At 37.3% G+C, this 18752-nt stretch overlaps 1 protein-coding gene across 1 annotated transcript; it reads right to left on the reverse strand.

Moving 5' to 3' along the window:
* Window positions 1–359: 359 nt before the first annotated feature.
* Window positions 360–16661, reverse strand: tap2t (transporter associated with antigen processing, subunit type t, teleost specific). Its single transcript, XM_042398244.1, has 12 exons — window positions 16526–16661; window positions 14258–14806; window positions 12394–12508; window positions 12139–12269; window positions 11288–11493; window positions 9925–10122; window positions 9155–9283; window positions 8822–9013; window positions 8524–8697; window positions 6089–6248; window positions 4627–4763; window positions 360–993 (listed from the first exon to the last, which is right to left on the reverse strand). The coding sequence occupies exons 2-12, from the start codon at window positions 14760–14762 to the stop codon at window positions 799–801; spliced, it is 2142 nt and encodes a 713-aa protein (XP_042254178.1). The 5' UTR covers window positions 14763–14806; window positions 16526–16661; the 3' UTR covers window positions 360–798.
* Window positions 16662–18752: the final 2091 nt, after the last annotated feature.

An 18752-nucleotide genomic window follows, 5' to 3' on the forward strand; every position in this document is an offset into this window, starting at 1 on the left:
ACACACTCCGCTAACAGCTAGACAGTGATGTGTTCACAATATCTTCTTCTACATGGAGTGTTGCATTATGGGTTGTGTGTAGCATTAATGTTGCTAGGAAAGTGTCCTAAAGTCTGTTTACAGTGAGAGTGTTAGGGTCAGTCAGCCCTAAAAGTATTTTGTTAGTCCAGTTTAACCCGCAGGAGTTTCTGAAGCCTCGTGTAACATGTTTTTCTGCCACGGAGGAAATAAATTCATGACAAGTGAAAACGAATCCAAAGCATCTTCAGAGGTCTCTACTGCAGAAACAGAATATGTCAAGCTGCCAAATACCACTGGACAGATGATAAGGAGCTCAAAAAGATAAACAAGCAGCCTTATAAATGCTAACTGCCGGAGAAAATAATTTGTTTACCACTTCCAAGAGCCTGGCAGGAGAGTGTGTGAGTATGTAACTATGCTATGATGTAAGTCATATTCAAAAAGTAATGTTATTTTTAAAAAAACAGCTGGTGGAAAAGGGGGGGGGGTCATCTTATAAGCAGGGTCGTATTATCATTTATATTTATACCTTGAGCCCGAGTACCTTATGCCATTGAGAGCTACTGTGACTAAACTCATTTAAAACACTTTGAGGAGAAGAAGGATGAGCTAAAAGTCAGGCTAACGTTAGTTCTGACCGCCGACTGTCGGACAGCTCTCACAAACGAAAAATACGTCACAACTTTTCTTAAAAATTAACCGGTTAGTCATCGGTTAATGGGTGTCGGCCCGTCGAAAGCAAAACTAACTGAAACTAGCACAAACTGAGCCTTTTTCTCAGCTGACTGAAGAGAACAGTTCCTCTTTCTGACGATAGTAGCGTCCTCTCTTGGCCATGAGCTGTTCGTCAGTCCCCTCCTCCACGACTACGCCCTTCTCCATGAAGATGATGTGATCTGCCTTCTCCACAGTCTTCAGCTGATGAGCCACCACCAGAACTGTCCGACCACAAGACAGAAACTCCTGCAGCACCTGAGATACAGAAACCAACAGTGAAATGCCAAGTTACGGATATCTGTATCTGGATATCTTGTCTGGAAATGTGAAAAAGGAGGTCTACATGCACCACCAAACACTGTCAGATCGAGGAGGTTAAAACTCCTGCAACACTTGTTATACATAAAACCAACACCTGACCTGATGAAAAGATGTTCTTCAAGTGTTGCTTTTTGACTTCTTCAGATTATTTCTCTTCTCCGTGCACGTTGGATTTAAGTGAAGTTGTACCAGAAATCCCTACTCTGATGCTATCAGATTCATCTGTACTAAAGATGTGCTGGTGTCAAATTTTCATGCTACATTTGTGGCCAAAAATATCACGGTAAATGGTATTATCACAATAATAATCAAACTTTTCTGACTATCAGTGCTACAATACAGTTAAATTAGGATATGCTTTATTTCACAGGTTCTTTCATTTCATACAAATTTCCTGGAAATTTTCTGTGTAATTTGAAAGTATTAAATGGTTGATTTTTAGGACATTTTATAGAAAGGGTGGTGCAATTTGGTAAAAATTCTAAGAAATGATTTAGTTTTTAAGTTCAAACTCATATTTGGATTCATATTAATAATAATCATGTTAATTTTCAAAAATTCTTTATAAATTAGACTCTTAACAATTCTGAAGCAGACACAAAATACTCAGTGTGTAGTCAAACTATAAATGTCTTAAGAATTAACAGTTACACAGCAGCTACTTTTAGGAAATTGTTGAAAAAATGTCCTGGACATTAGTAGAAAGTAAGGGGTCTGTGATATAAAAATGATGATTACACTGTGTATGTGTGCTACTATTTTACATAGATCATGATGAATTGTTGCTGTCTTGTACTGCAACTCTGCAACATCAGCAGACTCATCAGCTACAGTTAAAGGAAGTTCAGCATTATGTTTGTAGAGAGGAAGATGTAGAAATTAAAATTCGTTGGAAAAAAGGGTGAGACATGTCATCTGGGGATCAGTTGGGCAAGATGGTTCCAGGACAGGAGAACTGAAAACAGACATGACGTTATCTATAAGTCTGTATTTTGATAGATTAAGAAAAGAACTGTAACGTCCACTTAAGGTGTATAAAACCTGTTATAAGCCTTTTTCTTTGTAACCTCATCCTGTGTGTTGCATTGTGAAACGTTCCTTCTTGTACAAGAAAATAAATTCTGTTAAATTTTGATACTTAGGCTCTGGTCTCTATTGTTTAATGGTCATTAAGAAGAACTTTTTTGCTATTTTTTGCATTGCTATAACAACCTATTATGCTTATATATTGTTTGACACACAAAACTACACTTCTGTTGATGAAGTGTTAAGAATCTAAGTTATTAATGATTTTAAGAATTAAGAACTACAACCCAAATATAAACCAACTTAACACTTTTTTTCCATTTCTCTTAGCAAATTGCACCACCCTTTCTGTAAAATGTCCTAAAATGTGCCTTTAAATATCTGCAAATTAACCAAAACACTTCCAGGAAATTAGTATAAAATTAAAGAACCTGTAAAATAAAGCATTACCTTAAATTACTTCTCACGATGATTGCTTTGGGCTTAATCAAACCGATCAAACTGAACAGAGTACTATATATTGCTGCATCCTGCAAATTAAGTGACATCAAAAACACAAAAAACACCACAAACAAAAGCCGGCTGGTTGTTTAAAGTTTGAGACAGTTGACTTGAGATGACTTAAATGTCTCTTTCTCTGAGATTCTATGCATATCCTGATTTGTGTTGGATATTAATTGTTAAAGAATCTGCACTTGTAATCACTGTATCTACAATATTTCACCTCTCAGACTTTCATGAATTGAATTTTAGTGTGTGACATGTTTGGATTCTTTCACAGTCAGAGTTTGTTATCCCACCATCTGTTTATAATACTTTCTGAAGAGCAAAAATGTTAATAGTTAAAAAACAGGAACATTAGAACATAAACACTGTAGCACCACCCGCCTGTCTGTGCACCACCTCCACATGAATACTAACAAACACCACAGAAGAGCTGGTTGTCTGGTTCTGCTGTTCCTGTTTGACAGGTTAAAAAGGCGTTTTCTTGTGGTTTCTCAAAATAAAACAGCTAATAAAGACGGGAGAACTGTGTTGTGTTCATGATGTCCTCTGAAAACGGCGGTAAACACGGTAATGACTAATGGAAATGGTTTGAGGTATTGTATAGTGTAAAAATGGTATAAAGGCTCTAATCTGGACCCCATTTAAAAATGCAGTGTTCTTGTAAGGTCTGTACTCAGATATCTTTAACAGAGGAAGGGTTAGAGAGAGAGTGACCTTTTAACCTTTTCGGTGGGTTTTTTTTCTTGGGAATGCAGATGGTATTTACACCTGGTTAAGATCTAATCACAAAGCGACACAGACCACCTCCAGATGTGGTCTGATAGCATTCCCACTTTGCATTCAAAGCCCTGGAGGCTTAAATTTATGCAAAACGGAAAACAGGAGTTTTCTTTATTTCTTTTTGTCTCTGTGCTCTGCTCACTGGTTTGACGTAGGCAGGACTCAACAACAGGATGCAACAATCAGGATTCAGCAATATTTACATCTGCTGATGTTGCCCGACCACCGTCCATCAAATCTGACAGTCTGGATAGAACAGACTGACTGACTTTCTGAGGGTTAAGACAGTTTCTTCTTTCTCCAAACTTAAACTTAAATAGTTGTTTATTTAGTCATGAATGTTTAATGTTAAAGAGACATTTCTGCAGCAAAATCACTGGCACGCAACAGAAAAGTCTGTTTTGTTTAACAGTTTTTTCCGTCTATTCAATGTTTCCTTTAGCCAAAACTAAATATACAGTTTAGTCTATAAAACCTCTTTCATACCTCTCTGTCATCTCTCATATAAACTCTGTGAAGAAAAGATAACAGAGGCAAATATATCCACTCAAGATCTATATTTTAAATATTTAATAATTTGTATATTTTTTAATTGTTTTAACTTTTGTGCTCTATTTTTTTCACCTGTTTTTACTTTGTATTTATATAATCTGTTTGTGTATTGGTGTCCTATGTTTCACTGTATATTCCCAAACCAACTGGGGACAAATAAACTTTGTGGTGGTTTTGTCAGTTAATATTTCCAAGAATAAACTTTCAAATTCAGTTTTTTTGTGCTTTTTTCCCCCTTATCTAGATAATTTATCCAGATATAAATCACATGTTAATACCATGGCTTGTCATCAGATCTCAGCCAGGTGTGAGTGCAATCTGTACAGTTTGGCCACAACAACAAAAAAACAAGTTTAAAGGTCATCTTACTCCACCTCTTCCTGCTATCTGTAAAAAAGCGACAGGTAGTAGGCGGTGTATCTTCCCTCGTAAGACGTTACTTAAAAATAGATGATGTACGTCCATGTAGCAAGAAGGAAATGTGCTGCTTAATTCAAGGTGTTGGGACACGTTTGTTGAGAAGTCTGACAGCTCCACCTACCTAATCTGCATATTGAGACCCGATCGCAATATGGACTGAATTGAGATAACACTTCATAACGTATCCAGATTCAGATTGCGTCTGGTGTAAATGGGATAACTGTAATGGAAAAATATAATAATCAATGAGCTCCTGTTATGTTATGACCATGTTTTACTTACAGTGTGCTGCGCGTCAACATCCAGTTTGCTGGTGGCCTCGTCCAGTATGATGACCTGCGGATCTCGAACCAGAGCTCTGACGATGGCGATGCACTGCTTCTGTCCGCCTGAAAGCTTGCCACCACATTCTCCTATATCTGTGAACGCAAACAATGGATATATTGATTATAGATTATTCAAACTGTTGAAGCATGTACCCATTCCTGCCGTCCCGTTTTTCAGTCAATCATTAAATTACCACCAAAACAGTTACTTTCTGCATTGTGGCCTTTCATCGCTGCCCGTCAGCTATAAACAAAGACTTTCCCCTCATCGAATCATGTCTGCCACGACCATGTCTGTTAAAAGTTAATATTAAACTACTTTTCCAACTCTGTCTGTTATTGTATGAGTGGTGGATCAGAGTGGGTCATAACACATTCTTCGGGACTACAATCTCCTCTCCCCTGAAATGGGAGGACAACTTGAAAAAAGCTAACCAAAGACTATTCTTTTTAAGACAGATGAGGAAATCTGGAGCATCAAAAGGTTGCAATGTTACAGTTCTACAGAGCGGTAACAGAAAGTGTGCTCACTCTCTCAGTAACTGTATGGTACACAGCCCATCCAGTGCACAGCTTCAAAAATAACTGGCTGTGAACTCCCCAGCATTTCTGAACTATACCGCATCCACACTCAGCGGACAGGTTTTTACATTTTAAAGGACTCCTCAGACCCAACAAACCTTCTATTCAATCATCCCCCTTCAGGTAAAATACTCCGCAGTAAAAAAACCAGAACATCTCGCTTCCATAGTTGCACTTACCCTGAAACAACTGGTTGTATAACAAACACGTTAACATGTCACTTTAAGGCCATGGGCTGTATGGCTGCTGTAAGGTTGATTAAGGTTGATGCAGCTGTCTGTGTTTTATCCACACATGATGTTACTATCTCTGTTGTACATTTACAGACTTACAGTAAGTATTTTCTGTCTGTTAACTGCTGTTTTTTTTACTGTGTAATGTTTACAAATCAACAAATTCCTACAAAGTAAGTTTATTAAACATATGAAAATATCTCTAGCATAAGTGTATTTTCATTTGTTTAAATGTCCTTATACATTAGTCCAAAAACATTATATGTGATGACTTTACTCTTGCATTAAAGGGACTATTAACACACCAAAACACCTACATACTAAGGCACCTTAATTAGATTAAATGGACAATAAAATCAGTAATGAAACAATGACAATAGACAGTTAACTTCATCTTAGACTCCTATCCTAGAATATGATTAAATTAAAGATTAAATTAAATGAATTATTAGATTAAATGATGATTAAAAAATATAACTATTTGTAGCATTCAGAGCTGATTGGTTTTAATGGGTCCTGCATTAAAAAAGTTTTATTTTAGCACAATTAATGCCCAACTATAGTAATCTATTTGTACTCTTTATGTGTGTGACACCTGCGTACCTGTGTCATATTCATCGTCCAGCTCAGAGATGAAGGCATCTACGTTGGCCTTCTCTGCAGCTTCTTTCACCTTCTCTATGGTGCAGCCCTTCAGGCCGTATCCAATGTTGTATCTCAGTGAGCCAGAGAACAGCACAGGATTCTGGGATACCACGGCCACCTAAAAGAAATGAAGTTGAAACACATATTAGCATCAGTGCAGCGCTGGTGGACAGGATCATTATTTATGGAGTAAATATAGTGCAAATATGATGTTTTAGCAAATGTAAATCAGATTTGGTGAAGACCAACTGTCTGAGTCACAGATCTGCAGGTTTGTATTTCTCAATTCATTTTTAGCACAAAGTCTCTTGATTGAAGGAAACGTGTTCAACAAGCTGCTCCTTATGTCAGGTTTTTTTTTCCAGATCGCTGCATCTAACTGAACCAACTGTTACAGGAGTGGAAGAAATAATCCGCACTCACAAAACTCAGAGTGTTTTATACATTTGAACAAAGGGGATTAAAACAGCCAAAAACATTTCAGTCTTCACATCCTCACACTGAGAAGCTCACTGAAGAAGCCCTGAGGCCGAGAGACGGGAATAAATTAGCAGGAAAACTTTTCAAATGAGACGAGCCTTTAGGCATAGAAACAGAAAACCAACAGAAACCTCCTCTTATGACGAGTAACACCAGATTAATACACTAAATATGCTTTTTTGTTATGTTATAATGTTTGTAGCAGTTTGTTAACAAGTAAAACCAAATATACAAATAAACAGTGTATAGCTCCTTTTTATCTGAATTGTATTAGTGTTAATATTGGATTTTATTTAGATGTAGCTGTCAGTGATTATGCAACCATTTTGCCACCAGTTTCTTGACACATCTGTGTTTCTTTTTGCAGAGTGGGAGATATCACAGCTGTCAGAAATTCCTGATATTGCAACTCTGACAGGAACAGTTTTTCCCACTTGGCTGCTTGTAATTACGATCTATATATACATGACTTGAATGCAACATTCGTGCAACCCTGGTACCAGTATGAGCTTTGGATTAATAGACATGACGCATTTCTTTTGTAACCAGGTTTCTCGTTTACACAACAGTTAAGAATTCAGTTTTCTGAAGAAAGCCGACTGTAACTTGGTTACTGAAGTGCATATAAACACACTGCTGGATGATGATGCAGTGAATGGCACAATTATCATTGTTTAGTTTAATGTATTTCATCTATACTTTATCTATTGCTGTGAAATTGTGTTTGTATTTTATGTCTTGTTTGTATTGTGAAGCATTTTGTGACGACTGATCTAGAAAGGTTTTATAAATAAACTTCACTTACGACAATCTACACACAAAAAAGACAAAAGTAGAAATACTGCCTCCTGGTGGTATTCTTCTGCCAACCAAAGTTGCAGTTTACATCCATGTCTGTCCAGACTCATATAATATTTGTAGTGAAGACTTTGAAGGAATTTAATAAAAGGTATTAAGTGTGTTTTCCTTCTATGTGTTCACATGTTTGGCCAATAAAGCTGATTCTGACAGAACACATAGTTGTAGCCATGACAGTAGACGATGCTTCAGATATGGATGTTGCTGCAAAGAAGCTACAAATTCTAAAACGTGGATGTTTCACACACATCTTGAACCCGGCAGCACAGAAGATCTAAACAATCACCACAGTTTCAAGATGGGAACCCGAGATTAGTGTCAACAGTTCAGTATCTGAGCAAATGTGAAATATGGTCACGATCTCCCCCTCAGCTCCTGAGTTATGGCGTTGAATAACGGCCAGAAAAGTGTTTTTGCAGCACATTATGATGTCACAGAGAAGTTGACCTTTGACCTTTTGGATATAAAATGTCATCACTTCATTATTTTATCCTATTAGACATTTGTGTGAAACTTTGAATTCTTGAGTTATGGCCAAAAACGTGGTTTGTGAGCTCATGGTGACCTTTTGACCTTTGACTCCCCAAATTCTAATCAGTTCATCCTTGAGTTCAAGTGGACGTTTGTGCCAGATGTAACAAAATACAAGATTTTTGAGAGCGATTCCAAATTTGAGAGTTTAAATAATCTGATATATGATGACATATTGACCGATATAAATTTTCTTTAAACAACCAAAAACATTTTTTGATAAAAATTTTTTGATAAGGTTCCTTTAAGTTTGTTTTTTTAACAATGGTGGCTGTAAAATGTGCTGGGCAGGAAGTTTTACAGTTAAAAAACTTGTCACTGTAGAGTGGTGACGCTGTTTCAAGACATATCTTCAGTATTTCTGTACTTCAGTTTCTTGTAATTTATTGGCTGGTTTATACGCCGACACAACATAATATATCTGCGATGAGCCAGTGTCAGTCAACATACTGGTTGTTCTCTAATTCCTACATGATTTTATTTGGGGCAGTGATTTAAGCCTCCTTCCACCGAGTCGACTGTACCTTTCGATGGAAGTATTTGTGTTTGTAATGGTGCAGTGGCTCTCCATCCAGCAGGATCTGTCCTTCCTGAGGTTCATACAGCCTCTTCAGGAGGCTGACACAGGAAGTCTTTCCGCTGCCCGATGGACCCACCAGCGCTGTCATCTCCCCTGGCTTCAGCTCCATAGAAACTGACTGCACAGAACACGTTAACAATGTAATGATCCACTGACCAACTGTGGATTAATGTTTAACACTACTCTAAATGCAATGATAGAATAGGACACTGTGTTAAACTTTAAGTCTGTTAAACAGTTACCTTCAGTGCAGGTTTATCTTGAGGAGATGACGGGTAGGTGAAGGTGACATTTTGGAAAACAATTCCTCCCCGCAGCTTCTCGGGAGCCAAATCTCCCTCCTTCTTACATTTCGGTGTTCTGTCAAGATAGCCGAACACTTTGGAGATGACTCCAACTGTTGACACGGTCTCTCCAATGCAATACAAAATCTCCTGTGACAAAAACAAGCAATCTTCATCAATAAAAACAGTATTATAGTTATATATATATATATATATATATACACACAGTATTTTACAACTCAAATACAAAGAGGAGATTCTGCAGTGTGTAATATTTGTAGCTCATCTCACCCTTAAATTGTTTGACATGGGCTTCTGGTACAAGAAAAAGGACACGAGACTACCGATGCTGAGCTGACCGGAGGAGATGAGACTGCGAGCCTGTAATAGCATAATTATCTTTATCCCCGGACTCACCATCTGAATGAAAAGAGCACAGAGACAGAAATGAATCAACTTACAAAACAACTTACTAAACGACAGAAATCACACATGCTACTGAAAACACCAAATAGAAACATGATTTGAGCAGCACAAAGATACGGAGGCCCAGACCTGCCAAGAAAGAAAAGAACTCACATACAGTAAGTCAAAATTATGAAATACTAAGGTCTCTTTGTAGTTTAGTTCACTTGGTCTGGATAAAAAGGAAAAAAATAAACACTTTTGCATTTTCATTCTGGTCCGGTTCATGTTCAGCAGTGTTCATTTCATCAATGGAAGCTATGACAAAAAATATTTGTTGACAACCTTTTTTTCACAACAAAAAAACAAACTAAAACTAAATAAAAAGCAACCTTTGAAAATCAGAACTATGATGAAATATAATAAATTTATAATAAAATGAAAAAAGTGAAATGGACAAATAAACTGACTTAATAACTGCTTTGATGCAAAGTCTTATTTCATGATCTGCATACATGCATATTTTTATTTTCACCATTTCTAATTTTTCATATTCTCTTTGTCCTCTCGGTTGAAATGGGCTTCCATACTTGTGACATTACATTTAATTAAAAGCTGTCTTTTAACTTCCTTGATAAGTCATTTAACAATCTTACCCTCCGTATTAAGAGGAAAACTGCACTGTAGATTCCTGACTGTCTCTTGATAGAGCCCATCTGGTCCAGAGCCTTATTATACCTCCTCAGTTCATCTTTCTCTCCTTTAAAGCTGCGGACTGTTTGGATCCCGCTGATGGTCTGGTGGGCCAGATCTTTGTTCTGAGCGTGGCATTCCTGGATCTGGTCTTTCAGCTCCTGTTTCACAAAGAAAACAAGACAGACTCAGTGGACAAAGAGCTGCACATGAGCAGACTGATGCTTCTTCTTGACATGTGCTGCAAGTCATTTCCTTCTTCCTTCCTTCCATCTTTCATGTCACTCTTCAATTCAGTTCGTCACTTGCTGTTCTTTCATATTGTTTGGTACAGTTCATTAACTTCCATCTGGGAATACGAGGTGTTAAGTGGATGTGGGAACATCTCTTTAACACCTGGGGTGCTGCTCATGCCTCCTCAGGTGATCAGGAAATCAGTCCAGGACTTTCCCTTATCTCTGTTCAGAGGGAGGAGTGAGGAGCGATCCCTAAGGAGGCTTGAGCGACGACAAACCAATACAATCCTTCACAGAAGTCTGAAACTGCATCACAACAGCAATGCAGTTTTTAGTTTTAGTTTTACAGAAGAGGATAAAATACATAACAAAACCAACTCTCATATAACTCCCAATTTTTAGACTAAAAGACACAAGGGAACAGGAGGACACGAGGACATAAGTAAGTAAAACTAGGAGGCAAATGAGAAGCATCCCATGACCGAAGCAGTGTCTTTCAGTGTTAGAACTCCCCTTACTGGACGATGACAGAACTCTTGTCAGCTCAGTTGTGGTACACAGTAAGTTACTTCCTAGTCTGGTTAAAAGCTTATTACAAGCAGGCGAATGATAACTCTGTTGCAGATATGTTGCTGCTGAGCTCAGGGTTTCTGAAGGGTTCACCAAGTTAAATTAAAGCCTTTTAAATACCACATGTTCAATACTTTATGACTTTTCATGACCTGCTGATACTGATACCCTGTGAGTTATTAACCTTATAAACACTGCTTAGACCTAGTTTGGCACTAAACTGAATGTAAACAGGCTGACCTCACTATAGACGACATTATAAATGATGTGACTGTTTAGTTTAGAAACAATGAACAAGCTACATAGTGATTATGAATCTTTAAGCTGAACTGATCAATTCCAATCAGCAAAGTGATTCATAATCTCAACCTTCGCTGGGAGAACTGTGTTTGAATGCATTGTTGAAGAAAAGGACGATTGACTTGTGATGAAAAAACTGCTGTACCTCACAGAGGAATGATGTCAGCAACACAATACAACTTTTTCTAAGTTAAGAGGAGTCCAATCTCATCAAACCTACCTTGGACAAGGTGATGTATTTGTTCTGTATTATGGCCAGGAGTGGCATCTCTATGCAGGTGAGCACAGTGAGCTCCCAGGACAGGCGTAACATCACAGTGAGCATGAGGAGGGTTTTGACTGTGCTGCGAACCAGCGCGTTGGCGTTCAGCGCGACTGTGCGGCCCATCCTGTCCACGTCTGAGTGCAGGCGGGAGGAAAGACGTCCTGCGTGTTGAAAAGACGGAAAAGCAGCAGAGCTTCACATTTGAGAAACTGTAAGAAAAAAAAAAAGACTAAAACTGTTGATTGATTATCAAAATAGTTGCCAATTAATTGACTAATCGTTGCAGCTCTAATAACAACAACTTTTGGGTTCCCATAATGGCCAAATGTATGTGGTTTAAGGCTGTTTGATTTGATTTGGACCCCTTAGTTCCAATAAAAGGAAATCTTAATGCTACATCATACAATAATATTTTAGACAATGGTGAGCTTCCAACTTTGTTTGGCTCTTCCCCGTTTCAACATGACAATGCCCTTGTACCCACAGCCAGCTCCATAAAGAAATGGTTTTCCCAGTTTGGTGTAGAAGAACTTGAGCCAGGCTTTATCCCCCCAACATCAGTATTGGACCACACTGATGCTCTTGTGGCTAAATGAAAGCAAATCTCTGTAGCCAGGCTCCAAAATCTCATAGCAGCAGATTAATATGCAATGACATGTTCAACAACCACATATGGATGTACTGTTCATGTATCCACATACTAATGGCCGTGTAGGGCATCTTCCAAAAACAGATTTCTTTACCCACCATTATTATATTTCAAGAAATATAATAACAGTGACGTGTGTTTACTGTGTCCGTCTCACCAGGGTTGTTCTCGTCAAAGAAGTGCACTTCCTGCTGCAGGAGGGTGTGGAATAGCAGATGCTTCAATCTCTTGTTCAGTCTAGCCAAGGAGCACATAAATATGCCTCCTCTCAAGCCAGAGAACAGAGCGCTGTTAATATGGAGACATTGAAAATTATGTTTTTGTGATCAGACAGGTGATTGATTAGTCATTATGTTGTTGTTGTTATCAGGAGAACACAAAGGAAAATATACAAACAGTTTGGTTTCATTACCTTCCAAGAGAGACAAGAGTCAGCTGTCCGATCGCATAATAGAAATTTGTATGAAGAAATTGACCTTTTAGCATATCGATGACCTTCCCCTGATACCACGGGATAAATGTATCACCTGTTAGCAGAGATGAATGACACTGATTAGGTGAATAGCAATGATAACTTCTATACTGTACAATGTTAGTCCTACTTCTTACTGAAGTAATCGCTAAACTTTCTAACAAATATCTCATATAATTGCTGTTGCCTCAAAAATATCAGAGCTGTTTTTACTTTAACCACCATGTATTTTTAAATTCAAGGCTTGAAGCGTTTTCTCAGCCAGAAGAGAATCATGTTTCTCACGGTTTTCACCTTTTAGGACTAGTCTGGGGATATTCTGTAGTTTATTTAATGTTCCATGATAAGATCAAAAAACCAACAATGAATTGATCCAACTGTCTTATCTGTTTGTCTCTTGATGTCACATTGAACTCAAATTTCACAGTATTGCTTATCACAAATCGGCATTTCTTTGAGCTCTGTTTACACTGACAAATATTTCCAATGTTTGATCTGACAGCTGACATTTCTGACTTCACCTTGTACCTGAAAACTCAGCTGGAAAATCACAGCGTGTTGAAGTTTTTTGGATGTGTCTGAAAACATAACTTTTCGACTCTTTTTAAAACCTTATTAAAATATACAATAAATAATGTCAATGAACAAATCTTGCAGCACCTTTGCTCATCCTGAAAGCACTCACTTTTGTAAAATTATCCAACAGAAGTGTGTGAACAGCGAGGCTCTCCATTCCTCTGGACTATTTATTAACAGATCTGCACTAAATTAGGCAAAATTTGGTTCCTCTTTGAGAATTACGTTTTAACCTTGGCTGCAAGAAAAAATCCTGTTCAGCCCACATTTTTAACTGTATTAGATTATAGAGACAACCTATATAACCTATATATGCATGTATCAGACTCACCACTTTAGTTACTAGGCTTGACCCAGGAATATAACCTCATCACTGTAATTTATACATGTTAAATGAATGGACCTCATTAAAAATACAGAGAAAGGTTCATATGTACCTTTTTCTGTTGTGTTGGATGTGATTGTTGATTGATTAATGTGTTTTTGTGTAACTTTGTGACACCTGTTGTTCGCTACCATGTTGGCCAGGTCTCCTTTGTAAAAGAGATGATGTATCTCAAGAGACTTCCTGGTTAAACAGGTTAAAATGTTGATGTTTTGGGGTATTTTAGAATCTACATGTGTTAGTTTCATGTGTTAATTGTGGTTAGACTGATCCTATTCCTTTTATTTCACTTATTTGGGGATTTAACAGCTACTGGGTTGTTTTAAGGAGTTCTAAGTGTCTTTACGATGTAATATGTTGTATGATTGTATTGGAATGAATTATATTTTATGACTGCCATGTTTCACTGTGATATTGTGATGTACTTTGAGACATATTTTGTGTTATTTGTTTTATGTTGTTTGTCTGTATTCATTGTTATGGCTGCCTTTCTTTGCCAGGACGCTCCTGAAAAAGATATTTTTAATCTCAATGAGGATTTCCTTCACTAGAACGTTAAATGTATATTAGTCCACAGCTGGAGACAGTCCCAAACAAACGCACCATTTACTAACACAGGAGAAAATATCTCAAGACGGACGAACACATTGTTGGTTTTGGTCTTTTCATGGGATTTGTTGACAGTAAGAAAAATACAGAATAATGTCATCTTTATCCTTTAACGGTTTATATATTATCTTGCAAATGTATAACTGTAAAGTTAATGCTTTGTAAAATGCTATCAGGTCATGTATGCAGGTAAACCATAACATATACGGTAGAATGTCAATGTTTCACACTCACAGATGACACCTAAGATGAGGAAACTGAAAGCCGCAATCAGGTAAAGGACGTCTGGTCTGAAGTATTTTAACACCCTCATAAGCAACCGCCTAGTATCCAGGTTCTGGTCGTCCTTTTTCATCTTTCCATCACCGCAGAGGCCTTTTTCCCAAATCATACAGGCCATTAATGAGGACAAGGGCCCCAGGAGCAGCATGCTGAGGTTAGGAGTCGGTCCGGTGTAAGGCTCCGAGGGAGGCGCCATGAGTATCCGTCCACTTTCAAACGCAGGAGAGAGAAGGCAGAGGAGCGCTACCAACCTGCGGAGCACAGCCTCGGGCTTTCCATCAGTCAGTGTAAGAGTGAAAAAATGCAGAGCGGCCCACTTTACCGCCCCAAAGGCCCACACACCTGCCAGTCCACCACAGCTGGAGCACTCCAGCAACACCAGTCCAGCCCACAGTGCCGAACTCAGCACCAAGTCAAAAAAAAGGATGAATGATCCGCATACTGCCACTTCCCTCATTTTCCTTTGGTAGACGGACAGACTGCAAGAAGCTGAATCTGATCCTGAAACACACATATTAAAGTTATAAAGTCTACTGATTACATAGATCATCCTAGTGATCACTTTATGCTGGTGGTACTGCATCAAATACTGCATAGTATACTATACTAAATACTGCAAGTAAAGCAAAAGTCCTGCAAACTTTAGAAGTACAGCAGTATTGGGAGCAAAATGTACTTAAACATAAAAAAGTAAAAGTACTCATTGGAGGTGTGTGAGACACAATATGTAAGAAGCACTTTAATAATGCAGCTGTTTGAGATAATGTTAATTTTACCTATTTTATATACTTTGGGGTTTTTAATCTGTAACAATACATTATATTTTCTGAGTTGATCATTATGCTTTGTAGGCAGTGGTGGAAAGTAACTGAGTGCATTTACTCAAGTACTGTACTTAAGTACAGTTTTGAGGTACTTGTACTTTACTTGAGTATTTCCATTTGATACTACTTTATACTTCCACTCCCTCACATTTCAGAGGGAAATATTGTACTTTCTACTCCACTACATTTATTTGACAGCTTTAGTTACTTTTCAGATGAAGATTTGACACAATGGATAATATAACAAGCTTTTAAAATACAACTCGTTGTTAAAGATGAAACCAGTGGTTTCCAACCTTTTTGGCTTTTGACGTCTTACAAAAAGCAGTGTGTAGTCGGGGTCACATTTCACATGTCTATGAGTTGTTAACAGCTCCAAAAAATAGTGATTTTTCCCTCTAAACTTCTCACATGCTTTCATTTCAATAAATGTTCAAATGATCCAATATTTCAGCAAAAATCAAAGATTAGAGAAAAAGTCCAAAAAACTGAAAACAGATTTGTGTATCAGAACTTTGTTTTTTCTTCTTTCCTCTCCCATTAATCATCTCACGACCCCTCAGATTTATCTGGTGACCCTTTGGAGGGACCTGACCCCTAGGTTGGGAACCACTGGACTAAACTAGCTAACTGTATATAAAGTAGTTGAAACTAGCTCCACCTCCAGCAGCTACCACAGTAACATGCTGCTCTAACACTGATGATTCAGTATTAATAATCTAATGATGTTATATATAATATCAGTCAGAGGGACCAAACCACTACTTTTACTGTAATACTTTAACTGCATCAAGTTCATAATACTTGTGTACTTTTACTGTAGTAGGATTGTTCATGCAGGACTTTTACTTGTAATGGAGTATTTTTACATTTGTGTCTTGGTACTTTTACTTAAGTAAAGGATCTGAATACTTCTTCACCACAACTTGTAGGTAAAATTTTGTTCTTCAGAGTAAGTACAGGTGTCAGATAAATGTAGCGCTGTAGAAGTTATCAAGCAACATCATGAGAGGTAAAAACCACACCTCAAACTGTTACTTTTATGACTTTTCTGTTTGCAGTCTGGTGTGGAAATATTAGCACCATCAGCAGTTAGCCAGGTGCTATTAGCTGACGTTTTCCGCATGTTAAAATATCAACTACACCTGTAACATTATATCATTTGAACGCTCATAACTTCATAACGTTAGAATGAATCACAAGCTAACATCTGTTTAGTTTTTTGCACATACTGTAGCAAGCTAACTTGCTGGTGTTACAACTTCAATATCACTTCGTAAAAAACATTTTAGGTCACTACTGTCCTTCCTGTTGTTTAACATTTATCTGGACAAACCTGTGGCACATTAATATGTCCATAAACTTACGGTTATCATACATAATTTGTGTGTCTTACCGTGTGTTTCCCCTTTCAGTCGACGGTTGGTTAGCTGCTACTGGCTTTACTTTTAGTTTCATTTTCAGTTAAGGCAAATCAGTAACAGTAACGGTCGTTTCGTTTATGACCACTTGATGTCGGTGTAAGCCATATTTTTTTGTCCTAAAGTGGCGAACTCATGACTCGCCCTACTCTGCCTCTGATTGGCTACTTCTCGTTGCCTTCGTTTGTTTGATTGGTTGGGTTTAGTCATGAGGACTGAGATTGGTTAGAGATAGGGTAAGAATATCAGGGTAAGCCAATCAGAGACGGAGTAGGGCGGGTCATGACTTCCTAAGAAAAAAAAAATGACATGGACTGTACATGTTTAAACCATATAGTCCATACTGTCTATGGTTTCAATCATATTTGAACTCAATTTCCTCATTAAAAAAATCTTTTTTTTTTTTTTTTTTTTTTTACATGTTTTATGTATTTTATTATTTATGTTATCATTTGTATTTTGTTATTGTTATATATTTTCTAAAATATTTATTTTGTTATAATGATGTAATGGGCCTTTTGAATTTGAAGGACACGTTCACAAAGTCTGTCTTAAAACAACAGTCAGGAGCCTGAATGAACATTGAAACATGTTTTTCTAGCTGTAATCATTCCTCCTGTTCATACTGACTGAAGATCCCTTCATAATGCACTTACAGTGTAAGTGATGGGGGACAAAATCCACAGTCCTCCTTCTGTGCAAAAACGTATTTTAAAGTTTATTTGAAGGTAATATGAAGCTTTAGTTGTCCAAATGAGTCATATCAAGTAGATATCTTTCAACGTTACAGTCTTTTTAGTGCCAAAGTCCTTCTTTTTGTTACTATATTTCCACTGCAGCTCAACAGGGAAACACTGTCCATGGAAACACAAAGAGGGAATCTGATGCTAAAAAGACTGTAAATGTGTCAGATATCCACTTGATATGACTAACTCAGACTGCTGAAGCCTCATATAAGCTTCACATCAACTTTTAAAGGACTGTGTGGACACACAGTGGATTTTGGCCTCTATCACTTACATCGAAAGTACATTTGAAGGATCTTTTAATAGCCATGTATGAACAGGAGGAATGATTACAGCGAGGAAAACCTCTTTCACTGTTCATATGGACACCTGACTGTTGTTTTAAACAGACTTGAAAATTGTGAACCTATCCTTAAGTCTCTTTAGACTTTATCTTGTAGGATCGGTTCCAAAGTCAAACAGAATTTTTATTTGGAAATGTGAAATTTGACAAATATGTGAAAAGGTTTTGATTTCTTTGAGAATCATGGAGAGAGGAGTTTTTTGGTTTTTTTTAATTTATTCTAATTGAGGGTCTGAGGATAAAGGATGTTGAATGCTGTACAGATTATAAAACCCCCTGATGCAAATTCGTGATATTAGATAATATAAATATATATTGACTTAAGTATCCTTAAACCAATCTTTGTAACAACAAAGCATGAAAATCTGCTATCCTGTTGGAAGACAACATTGTGAGACCCATTTCATATATATATTTCAATTGTATGTTTTGTAACTTCATAGCTGCTATGTATTTATTTTCTATGATATTTCCCTGTTTTGCATTATTCTAAAAAAACAAGAATAGTCTGATAACACAAAAAAAATATGAGAAACGTTTTTGTTATTTGTTTTACCATTAACACTTGAGTATGCAGAACTAAAACAGCAGAGACTTGATCATTAGAGAAGCAGAAATATATAGAATGATCAATGAACCATGCAAATAGTAACTTATCACATGTACAATGCACTCTTTCACTGTAGAGGAGAAACTACTGTATGTCATTGATGTGTTAGTATCCTATGACCCTGTTGTGGGTCTGGATTAACCTGCAGGACTTGCCTTTAGGCCCTTACACTCAGTTCATATCCTGCTTTGGTGGCACATATTCCTGAACAAATGTAAAATTAGATCACCACAAAGTACAGTAATTTCCACACAGTGAGTCTGCTGAATTTTAGTTCCCGGGGGAACCCACGATTGATAATTTTGCTTTGCTTTGTTGGAGTAAAACTCATATACATGCCTTTATTATCCCATCTGCAACTTCAGTGTAAGTTTAAATAAAATAAAAGAAATGTTTGGATGCATGAACACATGAAGACATTTTTGATATTTAAACATTTATTCCCCCCCGTTCACAATGTATAAATAATGAATTTATAATAATAATTTGGCCCAAAGCAAAAC

Source organism: Thunnus maccoyii, chromosome 20 (assembly GCF_910596095.1).
Source record: "Thunnus maccoyii chromosome 20, fThuMac1.1, whole genome shotgun sequence".
Taxonomy (NCBI): Eukaryota; Metazoa; Chordata; class Actinopteri; order Scombriformes; family Scombridae; genus Thunnus; species Thunnus maccoyii.